General features: G+C 37.9%; 1 protein-coding gene across 1 annotated transcript in view; it reads left to right on the top strand.

Annotated features, from left to right (window-relative positions):
• nup133 (nucleoporin 133) overlaps positions 1–6,469 on the top strand; it is a 185,862-nt gene extending 179,393 nt beyond the window's left edge. Inside the window, exons 24-26 of the mRNA XM_039748252.1 lie at positions 431–495; positions 2,802–2,887; positions 6,232–6,469. Coding sequence (XP_039604186.1) covers positions 431–495; positions 2,802–2,887; positions 6,232–6,362 — 282 coding nt within the window. The 3' untranslated portion in view covers positions 6,363–6,469. The remainder of the gene's footprint in view (positions 1–430; positions 496–2,801; positions 2,888–6,231) is intronic.
• Positions 6,470–19,660: the final 13,191 nt, after the last annotated feature.

Genomic DNA, 19,660 nt, shown 5'->3' with positions numbered 1-19,660 from the left:
AAGACGGCTGTTTTTGCAGTGTAGCTAACAATTCCTCAGTAGCTTTTTGGTTTGCTTGGTCTCAAAATGACAGCTCAAGTTGCAGTCTTTAAATGCAGCAATGTGCTCGTTGCATACCAAGCATTGCTTTACCGCTAACCTCCCAGAAAAAATACATACAAGTCCAGTATTTGTTGAATTATCTGTTTTCCACATCAAATCTTTGTTTTTTTTACCACTAATTTTTATTGCATCACCTTGGCTCTTGCTGCCTGTAATTGCCAAAAGAATTACTTTGCATTTACAAAATGTAACCATAAGGAAACCTTTAACTTGATTGAAAAAGATGATTTACACCATGGATTGGGGTGGTAATGTCAAAGGGACTTTTAAATGCTTTTTTTATGATTAAATTTTATTTTTTTTAATTACTGTCCTATTCCTTTAACAGGAAAATGATGTGGATATTGAAGTTCTGAAAAAGGAAATATTTTGCAAAGCTCTTTTACGCGATAAGTATGGCTGATTTTTATTTTTTCCCCAACCTAGTTATCTCATCATACTAACAATCCATTTTAGTAAATATTTTTCTTTTTGATTCAAAGGAAAAATATTAAACAACAAAACTATTTTCAAATTTTGAGTTGCACTTGTCGGCATTGTCCAGTTCACATAAGAGGCATATTTAAATCTTGTCAGAATCCATACTGCAGCATTTTAAACCTTCTGAGCTTTATAAGGTTTTGTAAGATGAAGCACAACATAAAGCATTGTAATAGTTTATCAATGAAAATACGAAGCGTTTAAACTAATTAATTTCTGCATTCAGAGGTGATAGGAGTTGCCAGAACTATTTAATACATACTTTAAAGAAAAGAAAAAAAACTATTCATATTAGTAAAGGTTTTGGAGGAGTCTGGAGTAATTCTTTCTCTGTTTTAAACAGCATGGCCTAACCAGCAGTCAGTGTGGATGGAGATGACAGGGCACATTATGTTGTACGGAAAATTATTAACATGCAGCTTTCCATGCAAGGAGATGAATTATGTCCCTGAATGGATTTGCTTTAATAGAAAAAAATCCACTAAAACCCATACAAAAAAAGAAAAAAATCAATTAGAATTTGGTGGTCTATTTTCACAGATGTAAGGAAGGCAAAGTTGGAGGGCATCTATCGAATGAGAGCTTGTCAATTTCAGTTCCATGGGTAGTGCAATCACCCAAAACTGTGTGGCTCTTTATTCATATCTCCAGCTGTAGACCTTTTGCTGCTGTTCACATTGGAAATGAAAACATTTAAATGGAAAAAAAAAGAAATGCACACTGTACAGAAGGTTTAATGATGTTGTGACACTCATGGGAGCTATACACATATAACACAAAATAACTTGACTGATGAGGTGAATGCTCAATAATAACTGGGTGGGTAGATTCTCTAAGACATAATTGTTCATCAGTTGTTTGTAGCATGCGGGTACCATTCTCTGTATGGTGATAAAGGTCAACACACACACTGTCACTTCCACTAGAAAAAAATTGATTAAATAAAAAATCTAAGCGTAATTATCACTTGTGGTGGTAAAAATAAAATGTTTAATGTGTACACTGAAGAACATACATAAATCATTCTTTTCAATAAAATACCTTAACCTTATGTTGACAATGATTTCCTGCTGTCTTTTCTGTGAGCCAAAAATGCTTCAGCAGTTATAGCCAGTAGTCTATTAGTTCAAAACAAAAGTCTCAAAGCTTACTGAGTGATTCCATTTCACAGCAGCAAAGCTTCTGCTTTCACAAAGTGTGCTTAATTGCATTGTTTTGTCTGACAACAAGGAAAAGTTAATATAATATTATTGCCCATATTTTGGCCGTATCAAGCTAGTTCTCTGTCCATTGCTGAAGTCTGTTATTATGTAAACAACAGTAACATGAAAATAATGGAACAGAGTATGTGGGAAGGGTACCTGGTACTAAATTATTCAGCCATGAAATTTGTGTCTGTGGTTGTTACTGCTGAAGTAGTGTGTGCAAGAATGTGAAAACCACATTTAAAAAAAGTATTTTCCCTACATTTTCCAGCAACCCATTTCTACATTGCAGCAATGCATTTTATGCAACATATTGTGACGCTAGGAAGCTGTCGTTTCCGGCCACACTGTAACAGCTAGCCAGCCAGATATATTGTATTGCAGTTTAACAAGGTCCGTAATCAAAACTTGAAATAAGTTACCTATGTGACCCTCTAATCTTGATTGCTGTCTAGTTTATTTTCCAAAAATAGAAAAAGTTCTCTGAAGCTGTACAAAAAAATCCCTAAGCAATCCATCCTTTATCAATCATCTGCATTGCCCAATTAAATGTTGTGAAAGCCAGAGCCTAACCTGGCAGCATTGGATGCAAAGCAGGAACCAGTTTTGGATGAGGTGCTAATCCATTAGAGATTACACTCTGTCACAGGGTAAATTTAAAGTCATCAATTACCCTAAAATATATGTCATTGGGATGTGGGAGGAAAATAATCAAATCTGAAAACACTACAACAATGTAACAATGCAGAATAGGAGGGATGCGCAGATAAACCACTGTGAAGATTAAATCCTTCGGATCAAATTCCGGTATTTCATATACTTTTCTGAGTGCAAAACAATTCTTTATTTGTAATGTTTCAAAGAAAATGATTAACCAACTGCTGTTTAGTAAAAATGACATTCATTATTGCATCAAACCCCTATAAATAAAGTTTGCTACATTTGTTCTCTTTGATTTTGAAACCACAGAGAAGCTTATGGCTTAATTTGATATTGTATGGATATTTTTTTCAGTTGGTTTTCAGAATGTAATGATGATCCCATTGAAGCTGCAAAGGATAGCATTTTTGTCAAGATACTGCAGAAGCTTCTGAAAGAAGGTGAGATGTATTTTTTTTTTTTTTAATTCGTGTTAGTTGCTGATCCATTATACTATTAGCTTAGTCAATTAAACTTCACTTTCTTGAATAATTTCAGAATAAGCCTCTATAGCAGGGTTTCTTTTTTTGTTTTTAATGCCTTCAAGGCACATTCCTTGATGATCATCAACAGGATGCTGGTGGTCCATCTTATTTTTATTTTGCTCGATTGTCAGGGTGTGGGGTGGAATTGGGCACCTTTGGAGAATCAGTGTTCAATGTAATAGTGGATCAATGTCGATTGCTTAATCAGCCCGCGGCGTCCCACTTCACAAACCATACACGAATGAAACAAATTCATTGATGTTCCTATGCACCAATGGTTAATCTTTGCAAAAGCTGGTGGAGTTAGATACATACATTCAGATTTATCTATCAGATTTTATTTGATAAATGATTGATCAGTTGTAGAAATTACATTATCTTATATAAATACAGTAATGGCTAAATAAAATTAGTCATTTGAGTTAAATTATTCTATATTGAAATAAAGCTGATTGTAAACTTAAGCATTCCTATCCTGGCTTGTACCATAATATTGGAAGGGGGGTACAAAGCAAAGAAAATGTAAATACAGGTATATGTTGCCAGAATGAGTATTTTCATATAATTCTATTTTAGTAAATGTTTAAACATTTTTTTTAATGTTAATCAAAATAATTTGTTATATACTGTAACTGCAAGATACAATTCTCTCAACGTGCTTAATAGTTCAGGGTTACAGGGAACAAAACATATATCTACTGCATCAGTTTGAAAGGCAGAAAAAAAATCCCTAGACATGGTGCTAGTCCATTCGAAGGCTCATTCACCCTTCCATGCATGAGTCTTCACCCTGGATTTAAAGCTGACACTAAAGCAGCATCTCTTTTATTAACAGGCAACTAAAAGCTTGACCTCCCACTGTTATTTTATTAATCCTTGGAATCATAACTAGCCAGCATCTTCAGATCTCAATGTGCACTCTAGGTTGTAAGTACAGTAATAAGTTCAGATAAGTAAGCAGAGCCTGAGCCTTTTAAGTTTTGAATTCATTGAGCAAGAAAGTTAAATGCCCATATTAATAATCCATTCATAGTATTTTTAACTTTAGTCATTTGACTTTCTAGATTTTTTCCCAGATTTGTTTATCTATTGAGGTTCCCTAGGTTTATTAAACTATTGAGTGGTTTTAGAGATACTTTCCACAAGAATGACTAAAACAGATACTGTCTAGCAGAAGTAATAATACTGCACTCATGTTCGATGAGGTTGGCTCCAGCAGACCCCCGTGACCCTGTAGTTAGGATATAGCGTGTTGGATAATGGATGGATTTACTGTATGATGTGAACACCCTTCAAAGTTCTAGCTGCTAGTGGAAAAATTAACAGAAATCAGTGCTGCCTGGACAAGCCAACTTGTTAGGTAACATTGTTCTTTTCACCTCGTTCAGTAATATAAAATAAAAATAACTAGGTCAGTCAGAGGTAGTATTTTTGTGCTCAAAATGTATTTACATTAGTGTGATCCATAAGTAATGCATTAGTTTGTGTTTTATTTTGATAAAAGTAGGACTGGCATGCTGCTTTGGTCTGAATAGCCTGTTCTCGTCTAGATTGTTCTACTATTTAAAGGAAAAAAAATGGACCTTAGCTATAATCACATTTTGTATGAGCTAAGTAGCAACTCAATAAAGTGGTTGTATTTCTCCCCAAATGCCACCAGACATTAATGTGATTACAACAAAGTAGGATGGTGAGACATCACAATTGCTAAATTAGAAAATTTCCATTGCTCATGAACGCAATGTTTATGCCAAAATCTAAACACAAAAACGTTCAGCTTTTAGAAACAAAAAACCCTGGACGTGGTTGTTTTAACTTTTTGCATCTAAAATTCTTTACAAAGCATAAGTGTTTGCTGCTAACAAAAACTAACACTTATCTGAAATCTTACCATTATACAGGTCACAAAATAGGATGAAGAACACGAAAGCTACATTTCTGCTTCAGAAGTTCTAAAACCCACAACATATCACTGTTTTTTGGCTCCACTTTTAATGCAATCCAGTCTTGCATTTTAATTGAGAAGCTAATGTGGCTGATAATTTCTGTTGTAACTTTACTTTGATAGCTACGTCCTGAGTTTTTAACAGACAACTCAAAGTGTGCATTTGTGTGACTGCCTCTCTAATAATCTTTTGTCATTTAGTGGGTCATCTTAAAGCTACTGTTTTGTCTTTTTATTCTATATAGAAATACCTGACTGAGTTCACACAACAACAAAGTGTATCTTTAAATTTACAGAACAGTTTTTCATTGTCAGCCTTTAACATAACAAGACTAACAATTGTAGATAACATACAGTAAATGTAAGTATATATGAGAGATCACAAAACAAAAAATAATCAACAATAGCTCCATTACTTTACTTTTACATTGATGTTAATGATCAGATTCCCTTGAAATATAGAAAATCTTTGTTCATTGTCTAATTCCCCTATATTACAGATAAGACTAAATTGACCTCTGCTGGTCTGGGAAGGATCTTTGCTGGATACTATACCTTGCCTTAAATGGAAGCAAACTTTGCTCTCCTAAATTCTGTCTGGTAGTTGTTGCCCCATTACAGTAGCTGTGTGCAAGACTTTTGGTTAATGGTGTTGGCTTTGTTTGCATAGTGTTTTAATGGCAACCATATATTGGCTAAATTTGGCAAGTATTGTTTTACTCACTGCCTGTTTTCTGGTAGCGATTCTAAATATGCATAAACTTGTTCAAGGAATAGTTATTAATTATAATAGTTAAATAATTTTGACCTTGAGGTACATTGACTATGCTGATATATATACTTTGCACTAGAGATTCTGGCATGACGACATGTAATTAATCTATTTCTGTTTTTTCAGCATGTTTAAGTGGTATGCATGCAAATAGTTTAAGATTGGTTAACGGTCATTTGTCATACTTATAATTACAAGGAATTATACAATTTTAACATAATTGTAAAGTTTTGAGTGCTTTCTAAGTGTCCCTGGTCTCTCTTACATACAGTGTTATAATGTTAAATTATTAGTCTTGACTATCTGGTTATATCGGGTGATATTTGGGAGTAGACAAATGAATACTCACTTTTATCCCTTTTGTGTGTATAGTTGTTTTGTTTTTTTTTTTGGTCAATAAATACTTCTGAATTGTACACTTTAAATTTATGTCATCAATACATTTTAATTTATTTCTACTGTACATTTATAAAAAAAATATTTAAAATCTAATAAATTGTATTGTTTTAAAAATAAGTTTTTTTTTCTTTCATTCTCCTCCAGGAATCTCTCTTCAGAATTATTTGCCAGATGTCAAAGAGCTGCTGCAATCCGATGAGATTAAAAAGCTAAAATCAAATTCATACTTTGAATTTGCTTTGCGGGCAAACTATGAACGTTATCAGCAGTGTTAGGCATCTTAAGAATTTTTTTTTCTGGAAGTGTTTATGGATTTCTCATTTATATTCCTGTAATAAATTTGTTAATTACATTTTTTATAATAAATATAGTAAAAAAAGTTTGCCTCATAGCATTTTTGTTTTATGTAATTGTGAAGATTCATCTCCTCCTTCTGCAATCTGCTGTCTTTTTAAATAACTTTGACATGAAAAGTGCGGAACATATTTTTTCACAGTCATGGAATATATTGGATTACCACATGAAACTGCTTTCTAAACTGAGGCACATTTTATAAATTTTAAAAAATAACTAGCCTGTTTGTATACTTTATAATGGACCTAAAGGTTACCGGAGTTCCAGTATGATGAAAAGCCTTAAGTTACAGAATATGTCAATTTTTCAAGCCAAAAATGTTATTGAGTCTTGTGATTATACACATACAGGTAATACAAAACTGCATATCCATGTTGCTGTAAGAAGGAAGTAAAGGAAAAAGCGCAAACCATTCTTATGGGAATTCGCTGTTTTAAAAGGGATACTAGCCATGCACCTCACTTTGCTAAGTTCATCTTCCTCTGCAGCAGAATGGCACCCTTCAGAGCCAGCTGAATGTTGATGTCCATGTCTGAATTGCTGTCTCAGTTCTATAGACAGCTAGACAATAATAACTGACAAAAAGTCATGCAATCGGTTATATTCCTTAACTATACAGCTATAATTTTTGTTATTAAATCAGCAATTTTACTGTTGTCTCCTGCCACTAGATTAACACACTTATGTGCATTAGTGAGAAAAATATATTAAGCAGGCATGTAGCATAATATTTGAAGCACAATTCAAGAACCTAGCACCCTACAAAGGGAGATAGCCCTGCCAATGATTTGTTTCCATTTCAAGCACATGTAATTAAGTGATTAGAACTGAACAGATATTAAAGGTGTCTGTCCCAATTATCCAGAGTGGTGGTGCTGTTCAGCTGGAGTCTATTTCAGCAATCATCGGACACACACAAGGCAGGAACAACACCAGTGTCAGGGAATTAACTCACTCAAAAACGTTGTACTCTGTTCTTTTATTACCGTATCCTCAGCAAGAGTGAACACATTCATCCATTATCCAACCCGCTATATCCTAACTACAGGGTCACGGGGGTCTGCTGGAGCCAATCCCAGCCAACAAAGGGCGTAAGGCAGGAAGCAAACCCTGGGCAGGGCGGCAAGAGTGAACCATCATGCATTAAAAAAATTGATAAATTGATTTGTGGTGTTTCACTCTCATCTATTAGACACTTTTCCTTGTTTATTTTGAGTTTTCTGTGTGCAAAAAAAAAAAATGTGTCCGTGCAAGACATGCCACAGAAACAGTAGCTTGTCTCTTTCAAAAATGTAAGATTTTATTTAAAAAATACAATCCAGTGTAATCAGTTTAGTTCAGAAGTATTTTTATATGTACCAGGTACAATAAAACTCATTTTCACTACACTGCACTCGGCATGAATCGCACTCCGTGTGCTTTGTAAAATACAGAAGGCATGTTTTCTTAAATCGAAACCTTTTCTGCTTCAACGTGGATGTATTTTGTAAGAAATGGGACTTTTTCTTTGAACTTTGAACACCAATACCCCAAAGCCCCATTTTAAACTGCAAGAACAGACCAGGTATTTTTAAAAGTTATTTTAAAAAATGCTTCACCTTAGACCGTTGGGAGTCCGACCGGGAAAAAGAAACCAGGCAGTGAGTGGACCGGAATGTATAGATAAGCTCTCGGAAATAAAACAGTGTAAAGATTATGAATGTTAAGGACATGAGTTAGTACACTCCCTAGGAAACGAAGAAGAAGTCTCTTAGAGACTTAAAAGTAAAATAAAGGAAGGGAGTGGGAAGAATAGATAAATAACTGAACATTTCGTGATCGGGAAAAAGCACTGTTGCGGGAGGGCGAGACTCTTTGCTCTAACGGTCTGGTTATATTCTGAACTCAACGGGTCACTCAGGGAAATGATCACCTAAACAGCGGTAACCAGCGGCCTTCGGGTGAAACTGTCAGTCCGCTAATCAGGTTGATTGTCCCGGTGGACCGGGGAACAGGAGGGACCGGGAGTGAAGAGACAATTCAGGCTGGTTTAGCAAAAAGAGTGCGGAAAACTCACTGACCATGGAGAAAACTAATAGAAAACCAGTTAAAACTCCTTTGGGAAACAGAAAGCATGAATCAACGTACTCATCAGTGACTGAATAAAGACTACTTGATTGAACTATTCCTGTCTTCCTCGGGTGTTACATCCACTGTTTATTTGGCACCCGAACAGTTCCCTTCGTGTTGGAGAACCCGAGTGAAGGTGCGAATTGCAGACAGGAATAAGATCGGTGACCGCTGAGTACAACTGCTTTACCGTCCGGGAGAGGTACTGGGACGTAACGATAAGAGCACCTCTTGGAATAAGTGAGAGGTGGAAATTTAATAAAAAGGGAAAGTACCTCCCGGTCGGGAATTCACTAAAGAAAAAGATTGAAAAAACAGGGTGTGAATGAGGAGCCTCTGTTCGGATTATTGTTTTCGGAAAACACACCAAGGAAAAAAAAAAAGTGGCTCTCCAAGACACAGACATAGAATAGAAAACAGGGTAATTGTAAACGGTGGAATGAAAAGAGCAGGGGTAGGTGGCCAGTAGAAGGCTCTGGTGATATGAGTGAAATACAGGAAGTTAGGAAGATTGTATATAGAAATGCACGAGGGTGCTGTAGTCGAGAAAATGGAAATGTTTAATAGATGGGAATTGATAATTAAAGATAGAGCCCTGAATGCGATGCAGAAATGCAACGAGGGACTGCAAAGCCAAATTAAACTTATTGCAGAAATTAGGGAAAAGTTGTTTTTAATAAATCAAGAACCGTCCCAAAAGTCCGGATAAAAGAAGGAAGAATAAATAAATAAAAATATATGAAAAAGAAGAAGAACAGATCATACCTTGATTTAGCGACAGCATGCCTTTAAACTCCCTTTGAGGACAATAGTCCATCACCACCCCTTGGGGCAGCTGTAGGAATTAATAAAGGAGAGGAAGAAGATGGTCCCGATGATTTTTAAAAATGAACAGTTTCAGCCAGAGAGGGTTGAAGACGCGGGAAAAGAGATGCCTCATAAGCCCCGATTCTGACCCCTCAGGGTCAAAAAACATGAATATGAAAGGATGGAATTTCAATCACCATTAATACAAGTGCCCTTTCCGCAATATAATGTACAACAGCCTGACTCAGATTAAAACTGTCCCACACACACACATACATATGTATATATGTGTGTATATATACAGGTATATATATGTGTGTGTGTGGATATATATATATATATATATATATATATATATATATATATATATATATATATATCATTATATAGGTATATTAAATATTCTTATATAATACGCTACCGTGGCTGTTCGTTTGTCTGACCAGTATTTTAAATCACCTGTAACTCGCAAACCGTTTAAACTATTGACCTGAAATTTTGTACACATGTACTAAGTGACGTCTAAAATCCGTATTCGGGGTGGTGATTGACCTCCAAGGTTATTCTTCTTTTTATTTGATTTCATTGTAGAATCGACTCTCGGCAGTGGCCGACAGGGCGGCCCTGCGTACAGGCGCCGTTCTCATCCCTACCTCTTCATATCTTTAAATCATTCTTGAGCCAGATTGAAGACTTAAGTGTGAGCTTAAGTGAAAAGTTAAGGAAAACGTACTAAGTAATTGCAACACAAAATCTGACTTAATCAGTTTTAATTAACATGAAAAAATGCCGACGAAAGAAGAGAAGAAGCTCAGGAAGCAGCAAGTGCATCAACCTCTGAGCAACCGAATGCTAAACGTACACAGAAAGAGTATGAAAACTAGAAATACTCAAGTCAAGTGTATTCGTGCAGTGCGCCATTACTGTATATATATATATATATATATATATATATATATATATATATATATATATATATATATATATATATATATATATATTTTTATTTTTTTTTTTTCTCTATTCTAAAAATCCTGTGGGAGGGAATGACTAGGAGACGATACGTGATCTTCAACGTATAAAGGACAATACGTTATAAATAAAACGTCGATGATTAAAAGATAACATTAGCACACACAAACGGAAATTGATCATCAGGACCAGGTGTAATTGGAAAAATAGCAGGACAAAGCAAGGTCAGAAATAAAGGCAAAGACCAAAAAACAAAGTCTTTCCGCTTTTGCATCGTTCAATGCATAAAACGTAGATTTACACAATAATGGAACACACGCTATAAGAATCTCTGGTCCCGCAACAGTTAAAACAACAACAAGTTTAATTTCAAAGAAAACACAATTCGGTCATGTGTATATTTATGATCACGGAGAAGCGAGCAGCAGAGCCACGAAGTGGCAAAAAGGAGAGCAGCTGTACAAACTTGAATTTGTAAAATGTTATATCTATTGGGCTCAAATATTAATAAGTTTACTTTAGGCCTTTCTTTCATGGTTCCAAATTAAGACTATTGATAGTTTATTTCAGTCTTAGGCTGCATTTTTCTGGCCTTCCCTTCCTTCACCAGGCTGTTGTCATGGAAACTCTCTCGTTTCCTCTAGACACTTCAGTCCTACCAAGATTGTGACATGCCAGCCAAAGTTTACTTGAGCCAACATTCCTTAAATCTTCTTCAGGCAGAATTTAAAAATCTGTTAGATGTTTTGTTTACCACTAAACATTTTTATGAAATGCAATATTTGCTACCAAGTTACATGACTGGTGATGATAATTCATCCTGACTCCTTTTTATAAATGTCCTGATGATTTTAATTTTGAGCATCTGGGATTCTTTGTAGATTTCTTAAATTTGGCAGTTAGTCTTCAGTTCAAATTTTACTTGGTGTTGTTTGAGTACCATACACAATTGTACATAACTATAATTAAAATAAACCAAAAAGGTGCATTTTGTATGGTATTGTAATACATGTACCCATTGAGTTTTAATTTTTTAATAGCTTCCTATATGTTGTAAATATTAGAGTTAAAGTATAAATTTGATAAGCTAAGACCACCTGGGAAGGACAGAAAGAGCAAAAATCCCATCTTCATGTATTCCAGAGAGAATGAACCTCAGAGCTCTGTGGAGATAAAGGCTGATCAGTTCTGACCTTGACCAACTGGCTGTCTTACTAGTCATTCTAATGTGTCATCGGTGGAATTACATCCGTTCTGGTACTTTGCTCCAAGGTGTGGAAGAATCACATGATCAAACTGGCAGCAACACAAAGCATGAAGGAGAAGAAACATTTGGTAACAGCTTCTCACAATGGCTGTCAGTTACGACAGTGCTGTGGAGCCTATAGCTAAAAACACTGCACTGAAGTACTGGCACACTTGAAATCTAAATAAAGCAGCTCTAGTGTGCAACTGTGAAAACATGGGTGCCAACTTTGGTGCCAATTTAAATGATGTTAATGCATCTCAACTAAAGTTTTCTAGTTTCAGTCCTAGGGGCCACTGTGGCTGCAAGATTTTATTCAAGCCAGTTTACCAATCTGCAAGTTATTTTACTTTTGATTAACTTCTTTGTTGTGTCAGAACTGCCATAGCGATGCTGTAACAGCCTGAGAGGAATTCAGGAGTAATGCCCTGAGACTTATCTACTTGATTATAAATGGGATTGTATGAATCAAGTGGATATAAAAAGTCAACACACCCTTGCCAAGATCATACATTTTGAATAATATAAAATTAAACCAAAATAAATCCTATCAGAACTTATTCCACCTTTATTACAAAACTGCAATCTATACCAAGAAGGTAAAAACAAATTGACAACTGTTTAGTGAAAAAGTGGAGAAAAAAAATTGTTTCTTTTCACATAAACATGCATTCGACGTAGATACAGTGGCGGTGGACCTAATGTTAAAAAAAACAAACACAGATAAGTCGCATTTTTTCGGCGATCTCTATGAGAATCAGAATCGCATTTGTTTGCCAAGTATGTGCGCATACATGGAATTTGACTCCGGTTTTTTGGACGTCTCTTCAGTAAAGCTAAATGATAGACATGCATACAGTTGATCAGTGCACACCTAAGATAAATACAACTCAAGTCATGTAAATGGGGAATGTAGGATTACTGGCGAATAAGATAATTATAAAGGAATTAACTTAGTGTGTTTCAGTAACACATTGCTGCACGAGCACATTTTAAATTTGCGTATTCCCTTAAATTGATTTAATACGCTACGAGCAGACCGAATACATGAACAGTGCAGTAAGAATTCAGGACGGGGGCTAGCTGTGGTACTAAACAACAAATGGTGTAGTGCTGGACATGTTGGGTCAGTTACAGTGTGCTATGAGCTGGGGGTGACCGAGAGCTGATTTGGTCGGGTTTACCGCTGTTAAGTGTAGTTCTTTATGGAGTCGGAGAAGGGGAGCAAAGTTAAGTACTGTAGTAAAAAAGTCCTTTATTTGGCAACAATTAAAATGAGATTAAAAAAATATCTGCTTCAACAGGTATTTAATGCAATAAATTACAGTATCTCTTGTAATATCTCTGTAGTACTCAGTTATACTGCATAATTTAAAAATATTATTGGCTGATCACCACAAAAGAAACCATAAAACACGCAATATAACGCTTATAGTCAATGAACCCATGCAAAAGGGGAAAGAATTAACCACTGATTTCTCCAGCTACGAGAGAAAATAAAATAAAACCCGACAATTTATTTAAAACAACACAAAATACTGAAAAACTAAAAGAAAGGAGCTTAATTCTCTGCACTTTAACAAGAAACACAGAAGGAGTCAGTTCTTTTAAACTATTTGAGTCCTGCGATCTGTCAATAGACTCCAGCGGCAGACAAGACACTCTGAAGCCTCTGGCTCATTCAGAGACCCTGTGGGACCCTGATTTCTGGCTGCACTTCCAGGTATGACGAATTGGTTGCCCACACGGGCTCAGGAGTCCCCAATACAGCGCCCCTTGGCGGTACATGTGGGACCCAACAGGGCTGCATCCAACTCCAATTCCCAGGATGCCCTGCGGGAACCCGAGGCACTGTTCCACCCCAAGGAGGTGGCCAACTAGCGTTCAGGGGGATGTATTGCAACGTCCGTGGCTGTTCCCCTGAATATACACTCACCTAAAGGATTATTAGGAACACCATACTAATACGGTGTTTGACCCCCTTTCGCCTTCAGAACTGCCTTAATTCTACGTGGCATTGATTCAACAAGGTGCTGAAAGCATTGTTTAGAAATGTTGGCCCATATTGATAGCATCTTGCAGTTGATGGAGATTTGTGGGATTCACATCCAGGGCATGAAGCTCCCGTTCCACCACATCCCAAAGATGCTCTATTGGGTTGAGATCTGGTGACGGTGGGAGCCATTTTAGTACAGTGAACTCATTGTCATGTTCAAGAAACCAATTTGAAATGATTCGAGCTTTGTGACATGGTGAATTATCCTGCTGGAAGTAGCCATCAGAGGATGGGTACATGGTGGTCATGAAGGGATGGACATGGTCAGAAACAATGCTCAGGTAGCCCGTGGCATTTAAACAATGCCCAATTGGCACTAAGGGTCTAAAGTGTGCCAAGAAAACATCCCCCACACCATTACACCACCACCACTACCAGCCTGGTAACAAGGCATGATGGATCCATGTTCTCATTCTGTTTACGCCAAATTCTGACTCTACCATTTGAATGTCTCAACAGAAATCGAGTCTCATCAGACCAGGTAACATTTTTGCAGTCTTCAACTGTCCAATTTTGGTGAGCTCGTGCAAATTGTAGCCTCTTTTTCCTATTTGTAGTGGAGATGAGTGGTACCCGCTGGGGTCTTCTGCTGTTGTAGCCCATCCGCCTCAAGGTTGTGTGTGTTGTGGTTTCACAAATGCTTTGCTGCATACCTCTGTTGTAATGAGTGGTTATTTCAGTCAAAGTTGCTCTTCTATCAGCTTGAATCAGTCGGCCCATTCTCCTCTGACCTCTAGCATCAACAAGGCATTTTAAGCCCACAGGACTGCCGCATACTGGATGTTTTTCCCTTTTCACACCATTCTTTGTAAACCCTAGAAATGGTTGTGCGTGAAAATCCCAGTAACTGAGCAGATTGTGAAATACTCAGACTGGCCCGTCTGGCACCAACAACCATGCCACGCTCAAAATTGCTTAAATCACCTTTCTTTCCCATTCTGACATTCAGTTTGGAGTTCAGGAGATTGTCTTGACCAGGACCACACCCCTAAATGCATTGAAGCAACTACCATGTGATTGGTTGATTAGATAATTGCACTAATGAGAAATTGAACAGGTGTTCCTAATAATCCTTTAGGTGAGTGTAGTGTGCAGGGGTGTCCCGGTTAGGTAAGGACGCTAAGCCCCTGTCACACTGCCAACATTCAAAGTTCCTACCCTCAGTTCCACTCTCTTTACTTTCCTCTTCTCCTCCTGCCTCCGGACACGTAAAATTAAAAGAGTCCAGTGTTTTCCATTTTGCAAGTCCACAGTGTGAGAAGATTATTACAGAGGAGAATGTGTGTTATTTCTTGATAGACATTGTTGGACCTTGAGAAGCATTTGAGTAAATAAACAACATATAGTACTATTACTAAATATTGTATAGTAATAGCATAGTACATAGTACTAATACGTGTAACACTGAACCACAAAGTGAATAGTCTAAAGAACTTTTGAAGGACTAGCGTGTAGAATCGCTTGGCCTTGCAGTTGACACAAGTTATGTGATTTATTCTATTCCTATTAAGTAAATTGTCTTTTAATAAAATTATTAATGATCATTTGTATTTGTAGCAGCAGAGACAGTGAACAAAATATACCACAATGTATTTTGTACTACATGGCTTTAAATAAAATTAATGTTTGACATATAGTACATGTGATTTATTATATTAAAATGTGATGACATTGTAAATCTCTTATTATGCATTTTTTTACATACTTAATATAAAAATAATAATGGACACATATTCTGCAGTATTGATTTGTTTTTGTTTCCAGACCTGAAAGACCTTGATATGTTAGAAGTTTCTGAAATATACAATATACAGGCTTCAATGGTCCCAAGTCCATGTGGAAGTAGCTGCAGTATTGTATTGGCAGAAAGTATTTTCTGTCATGGCCCGGACCTCTCACAAGCCATAAGATGTCATTAACAAACAGACAAGAATATGGATACTGTGTCGTTCATTGTGTAATGTCATTGTGAGGTTTTTGAAAACATTTCTAATGCATTTCTCTGGAACACCCATTTGATGGTTATTATCAATTTTTGTAAGCTCCGCTGGTACTGCCATTTTTAATTCTTTTTGTGTGTTTGACAGTCAAAAAGCAATCGTGTTTTTGTATCTGTCATGCCATTATTCAGAGACTTCAAGATTAAATAATAATGTATCTGTCACCTGCTCAAGATGTTCCTGTGAACTTACTGTCAATTATGATCTTGACTGTAATTCAATTAAATGTGTAAATACAATGTTATGTGCCATTATTGTGGAGCATCAGAGAATAGCCCACATATATTTTAAATAATTATTTTCTTGTCCCATATTTATAAAATATTAGTTCAACGGTACCAACACTTAAATGCTTGTATTGGAGATTGTTATCAGTCAGAATATAATTAAAATTAATTACTTTGTAGAAAAAATTTAGCATGTTACCTATTTGTTAACAAAATGTATTCATTTCCTCCCAAGATAAAATATACAGAGTATTAATTCATTTTTGAATTACAAAATAGATTGTGATGAGCGAGTCATTGTCCTGCAACCGAGAGAAGACAATGAGTCCAAAAACTTCAAGCAAACTTTATTCCAATCAAAATAGGCGCAGTTTGGGTATTTATTCAAACAAGAGCTACCACTTCAATACATTAAGACACAGTAAACTAGCAGTGACAGGGCCAGATCAGGGGCTGGGTTGGAATGTTCCCTGCATCATCTATCGGGCAACAGATGTGTTATGCAAGGAGGCTGTGAAATTACAGTTGCCTCAGTGGCACTGTGAACCTGTGCTTGTCTCTGTGACAGACAAACAACCCTCACCATTTTGAGAGGGGCTCAAAAATTCCCCCCAAAACCGTAGCTTTTTTTTACATCGGTGCGGACAAAGCAACTGCCTATGTCAGGCTCATCCAGATATGAATGTCAACGTAGATGTAGACATGTAGACGTAGACATCAAAAGCAAATGGCTGCAAGCTAATAAACCACCGAGTAAGCCAGGAATTTGTATCTTTCTTTCTGTGCAGCCACTGAAGTGGAGTGTGGTGAGTCACCAGCATAAACCGCTAACCTGGGTCTACACCACCCACTTAATAGCCAAACATTCTTTCTTTCTCAATAGTGGAGTAATTATGATACCTGGGATGCAATTTCCTGCTGAAAAATACAGAACTGAACAGAGCCATCCATTTTTGTGACCAGAACAATTGGGCATCGTCTCTCACTTTTACATTTGTGAATTACACCCAGTTAGAGTTAATTCACCTCCTTGCGTGTCACCTTCCTTCTTGCTTCCAGAAGATGATACGGGCATAGCTGTTCCACAGTTTCCGTCCGGCCAGGTACGGCCAAAAAGACATCTCAGTTTCTTCAAATCAGCGACAGCAAATCAGCCTTCTAGGTGTCCCTCAAGTCATCACCATATTATCATCTCACTAAGAGACTGCCACAAACATGGCCAACACCACCTGGGGCTTGTGCCACACTTTCAAAAGATTTACATGTAAGATTTGCACAGGCTTTGTTTGGCCAGGAATCCTGACCTTATAATTTACAGGAGACAACTGTTATTTCAAATTGCCAGACCCAGCCACTTTGTCTGAAATGTATGTAGGTCAGACAAGATCAAAACCAGTATCTAATTGCCCTTTTTGAACTTGCGAAGTTTGCTTTTTTCTTGTCATAATTATGTTTTTGCACCTCCTGTTCACACTGCTGATGCTCTATCATGATGTAGGACAATTTAGAAATCTATTCTTGCAGCAAAATGACCCGATCAACAAATCTCACCCTGAAAAATACTCCTTATGGTCAGTGGCCAAATAACAGTTCAAATGGACTCAAGGCAGTGGATGCCTTGGGGGGGACTCCCAAACAGTAAACAGGAGGGAGGGCAACATAGAAGTTGGGTCATCACTGACCACCCGCTGAATCATCTGTTTTAAAATTAAACCATTCAGTCAGGCCATTCGTTTTTGGATGACAAACAGTGGTGCTCAGTTGTTTAATTGCATGCGTTTCACATAGCCATATCCTGATATGAGAATGTTTCTGAGAAAGCCTCAGCAATAGCTTGGGCATTGACCATTCGGAGAGTGGCTACCTTGGGGTACCTTGTTGCATAATCGACCAACACAAGCATGTACTGATAACCATTCCTACCCTTGGGAAGTGGGCCCACAATATCTAACACAACCCTCAACTTGATAGTCAGTGCAGGCTCTACAAAACTGTTCCACATCTTGGCCCATATTCAGCCAATAAAAGTGTTTTGAAACACGATCTCCGTGCCTCGATGCCCCCCCACCCAAGACATGGGTGTGAGCAAATATTAAAACCATCTCACTATACCCACTCAGGACCACCAACTGCTCAATCCATGCTTCCCATATGCAATCAGAAATCACCTGATATAAGAAACCATCCTTAATCAAAAAGTGTGGTGTTTTCCAGCCCTCCTGCTCCTGTTTGCGACATGTGCTTGGTTAAATGCAAAGTCTTGTCTGCTGTCGGCTCGTTGCAGGCTTGCAAACTCTGTCCGAGTGTCAGACCTAACTTCCCCAGGAACCAACACAGCACCCTGCTCTTCTCCAGCCATTGTTTCTCCAAGGTCTGTAGCTGCTAGCTAGCTTGTGGAGGTTGAAGGTGCAAGTGCCTGTCGCGAAGAGCCCTTCAGTTGTCCTGGACTCTCAGGTGAGAGGTTATCCCCTACTTCACTGGACAGGTCAAGTTCAATTTCTAAGCCAGCTTCTTGAGTAGCCTTGTCAGTGACGAGCCCCTCACCATCCACTACAGGCAGATGTGCTCTGCAGGTGGCTAGGACACGTGGGAATAGGGTATTCCTCTTCTCAATTAAAAGAGGCCAGGGTGAAGTATCTGATATGGAAATTCAACTTTCAGAGGAAATAAAATAGTCTCATATTCTTTAACATCTATATGAACACAGCGAATGTTTACCCGATTCTTCTTTGTGTAGGGAGTCAGCCAGAGCAAGCCACTACAAGAGTCCCAACAGGGCTGAGATTTCACGTCTGGCCAACTTGATAGAGGCCTTAAAATTCTTTCTTCAGCACCTTGGGACAAACATGCGGCCTGCATACCTGGGCCAGACTGAAATCCATTGAGTATGCAGACTGGAGGTGGCACTCCCAAGTATGATGTCCCAGTTGATCACAGCGAAAGCAACTGTGTTCACTCTTAGCTGTGGAGCTCCTATAATAGCTCCTTCTTCCTGTGGTGTCGGTTCGTGTACCACCAGCAGTGGCGTCCGTGACTCTAGGAGTCTGGGTCTGAGCATGAGAAACAGAGGCAGTATGTGGAAGCAGATGTCGCTCTAAGGAAAGGCGATGATGAGGTGGAGACGGAGGCTAAGACCTGTAGCTGTGGTGGCTGGACACCGGCCAAAGTTGCAATGGCTGGGTTGAAGTCGGTGACAAGTTAGGATAGCCCCTCTGTTTCCAGGTGGCTTGGGCACCCTCCAGTCTGTGGGTCAGGTCTAGCAGGGAGTGGACATCATTCTGGAGCATCTCGTCACAAAGGTCTTTATTTATACCGGACAAGACTGCGTCAATAGCAAGGTTTTCCACAATGCAGTGGTGTCTCCACAAAACCAACTTTGCAACAGATCCACTAAGTCCTGGACCTGTTTTTGGATGGAGCAATCTGGATCAATCTGCCATAGCCACAACTGACATCACATGGCTAAAGGGGGTCATAGCTGTATGGAGGAGAATCTGTTGCTTCAGGGAGTCATAATCACCAAGCCTTTCAGGAGGAAGGTTTCACATGATCTGTAGAGTCTCCCAGGTTAAAAAGGGGGCCAAAATAGCTGCCCAGCCTCTCTTGGACTAGCATGTCAGTGTTGCTGTGCATTCAAAACAGAGTCGGAAACACTCTGGGTCTTCTGAGGCTGCCACCTTCACCAGAACATTATGCGCCTGCTGGGGATCCATCAGAGTAGGATTCTACTTCTGGTACCATGTGATTTGTAAGTCTCTGTCCTGTACCCAAGAGAAGACTGTGAGTCGAAAGACTTAAAAAA

The sequence above is a fragment of the Polypterus senegalus genome, chromosome 3 (assembly GCF_016835505.1).
Source record: "Polypterus senegalus isolate Bchr_013 chromosome 3, ASM1683550v1, whole genome shotgun sequence".
In the NCBI taxonomy this organism is placed as follows: Eukaryota; Metazoa; Chordata; class Cladistia; order Polypteriformes; family Polypteridae; genus Polypterus; species Polypterus senegalus.
Note: the sequence above shows the minus strand (reverse complement) of the source record. Positions and strands in the feature narration are given on the sequence as shown.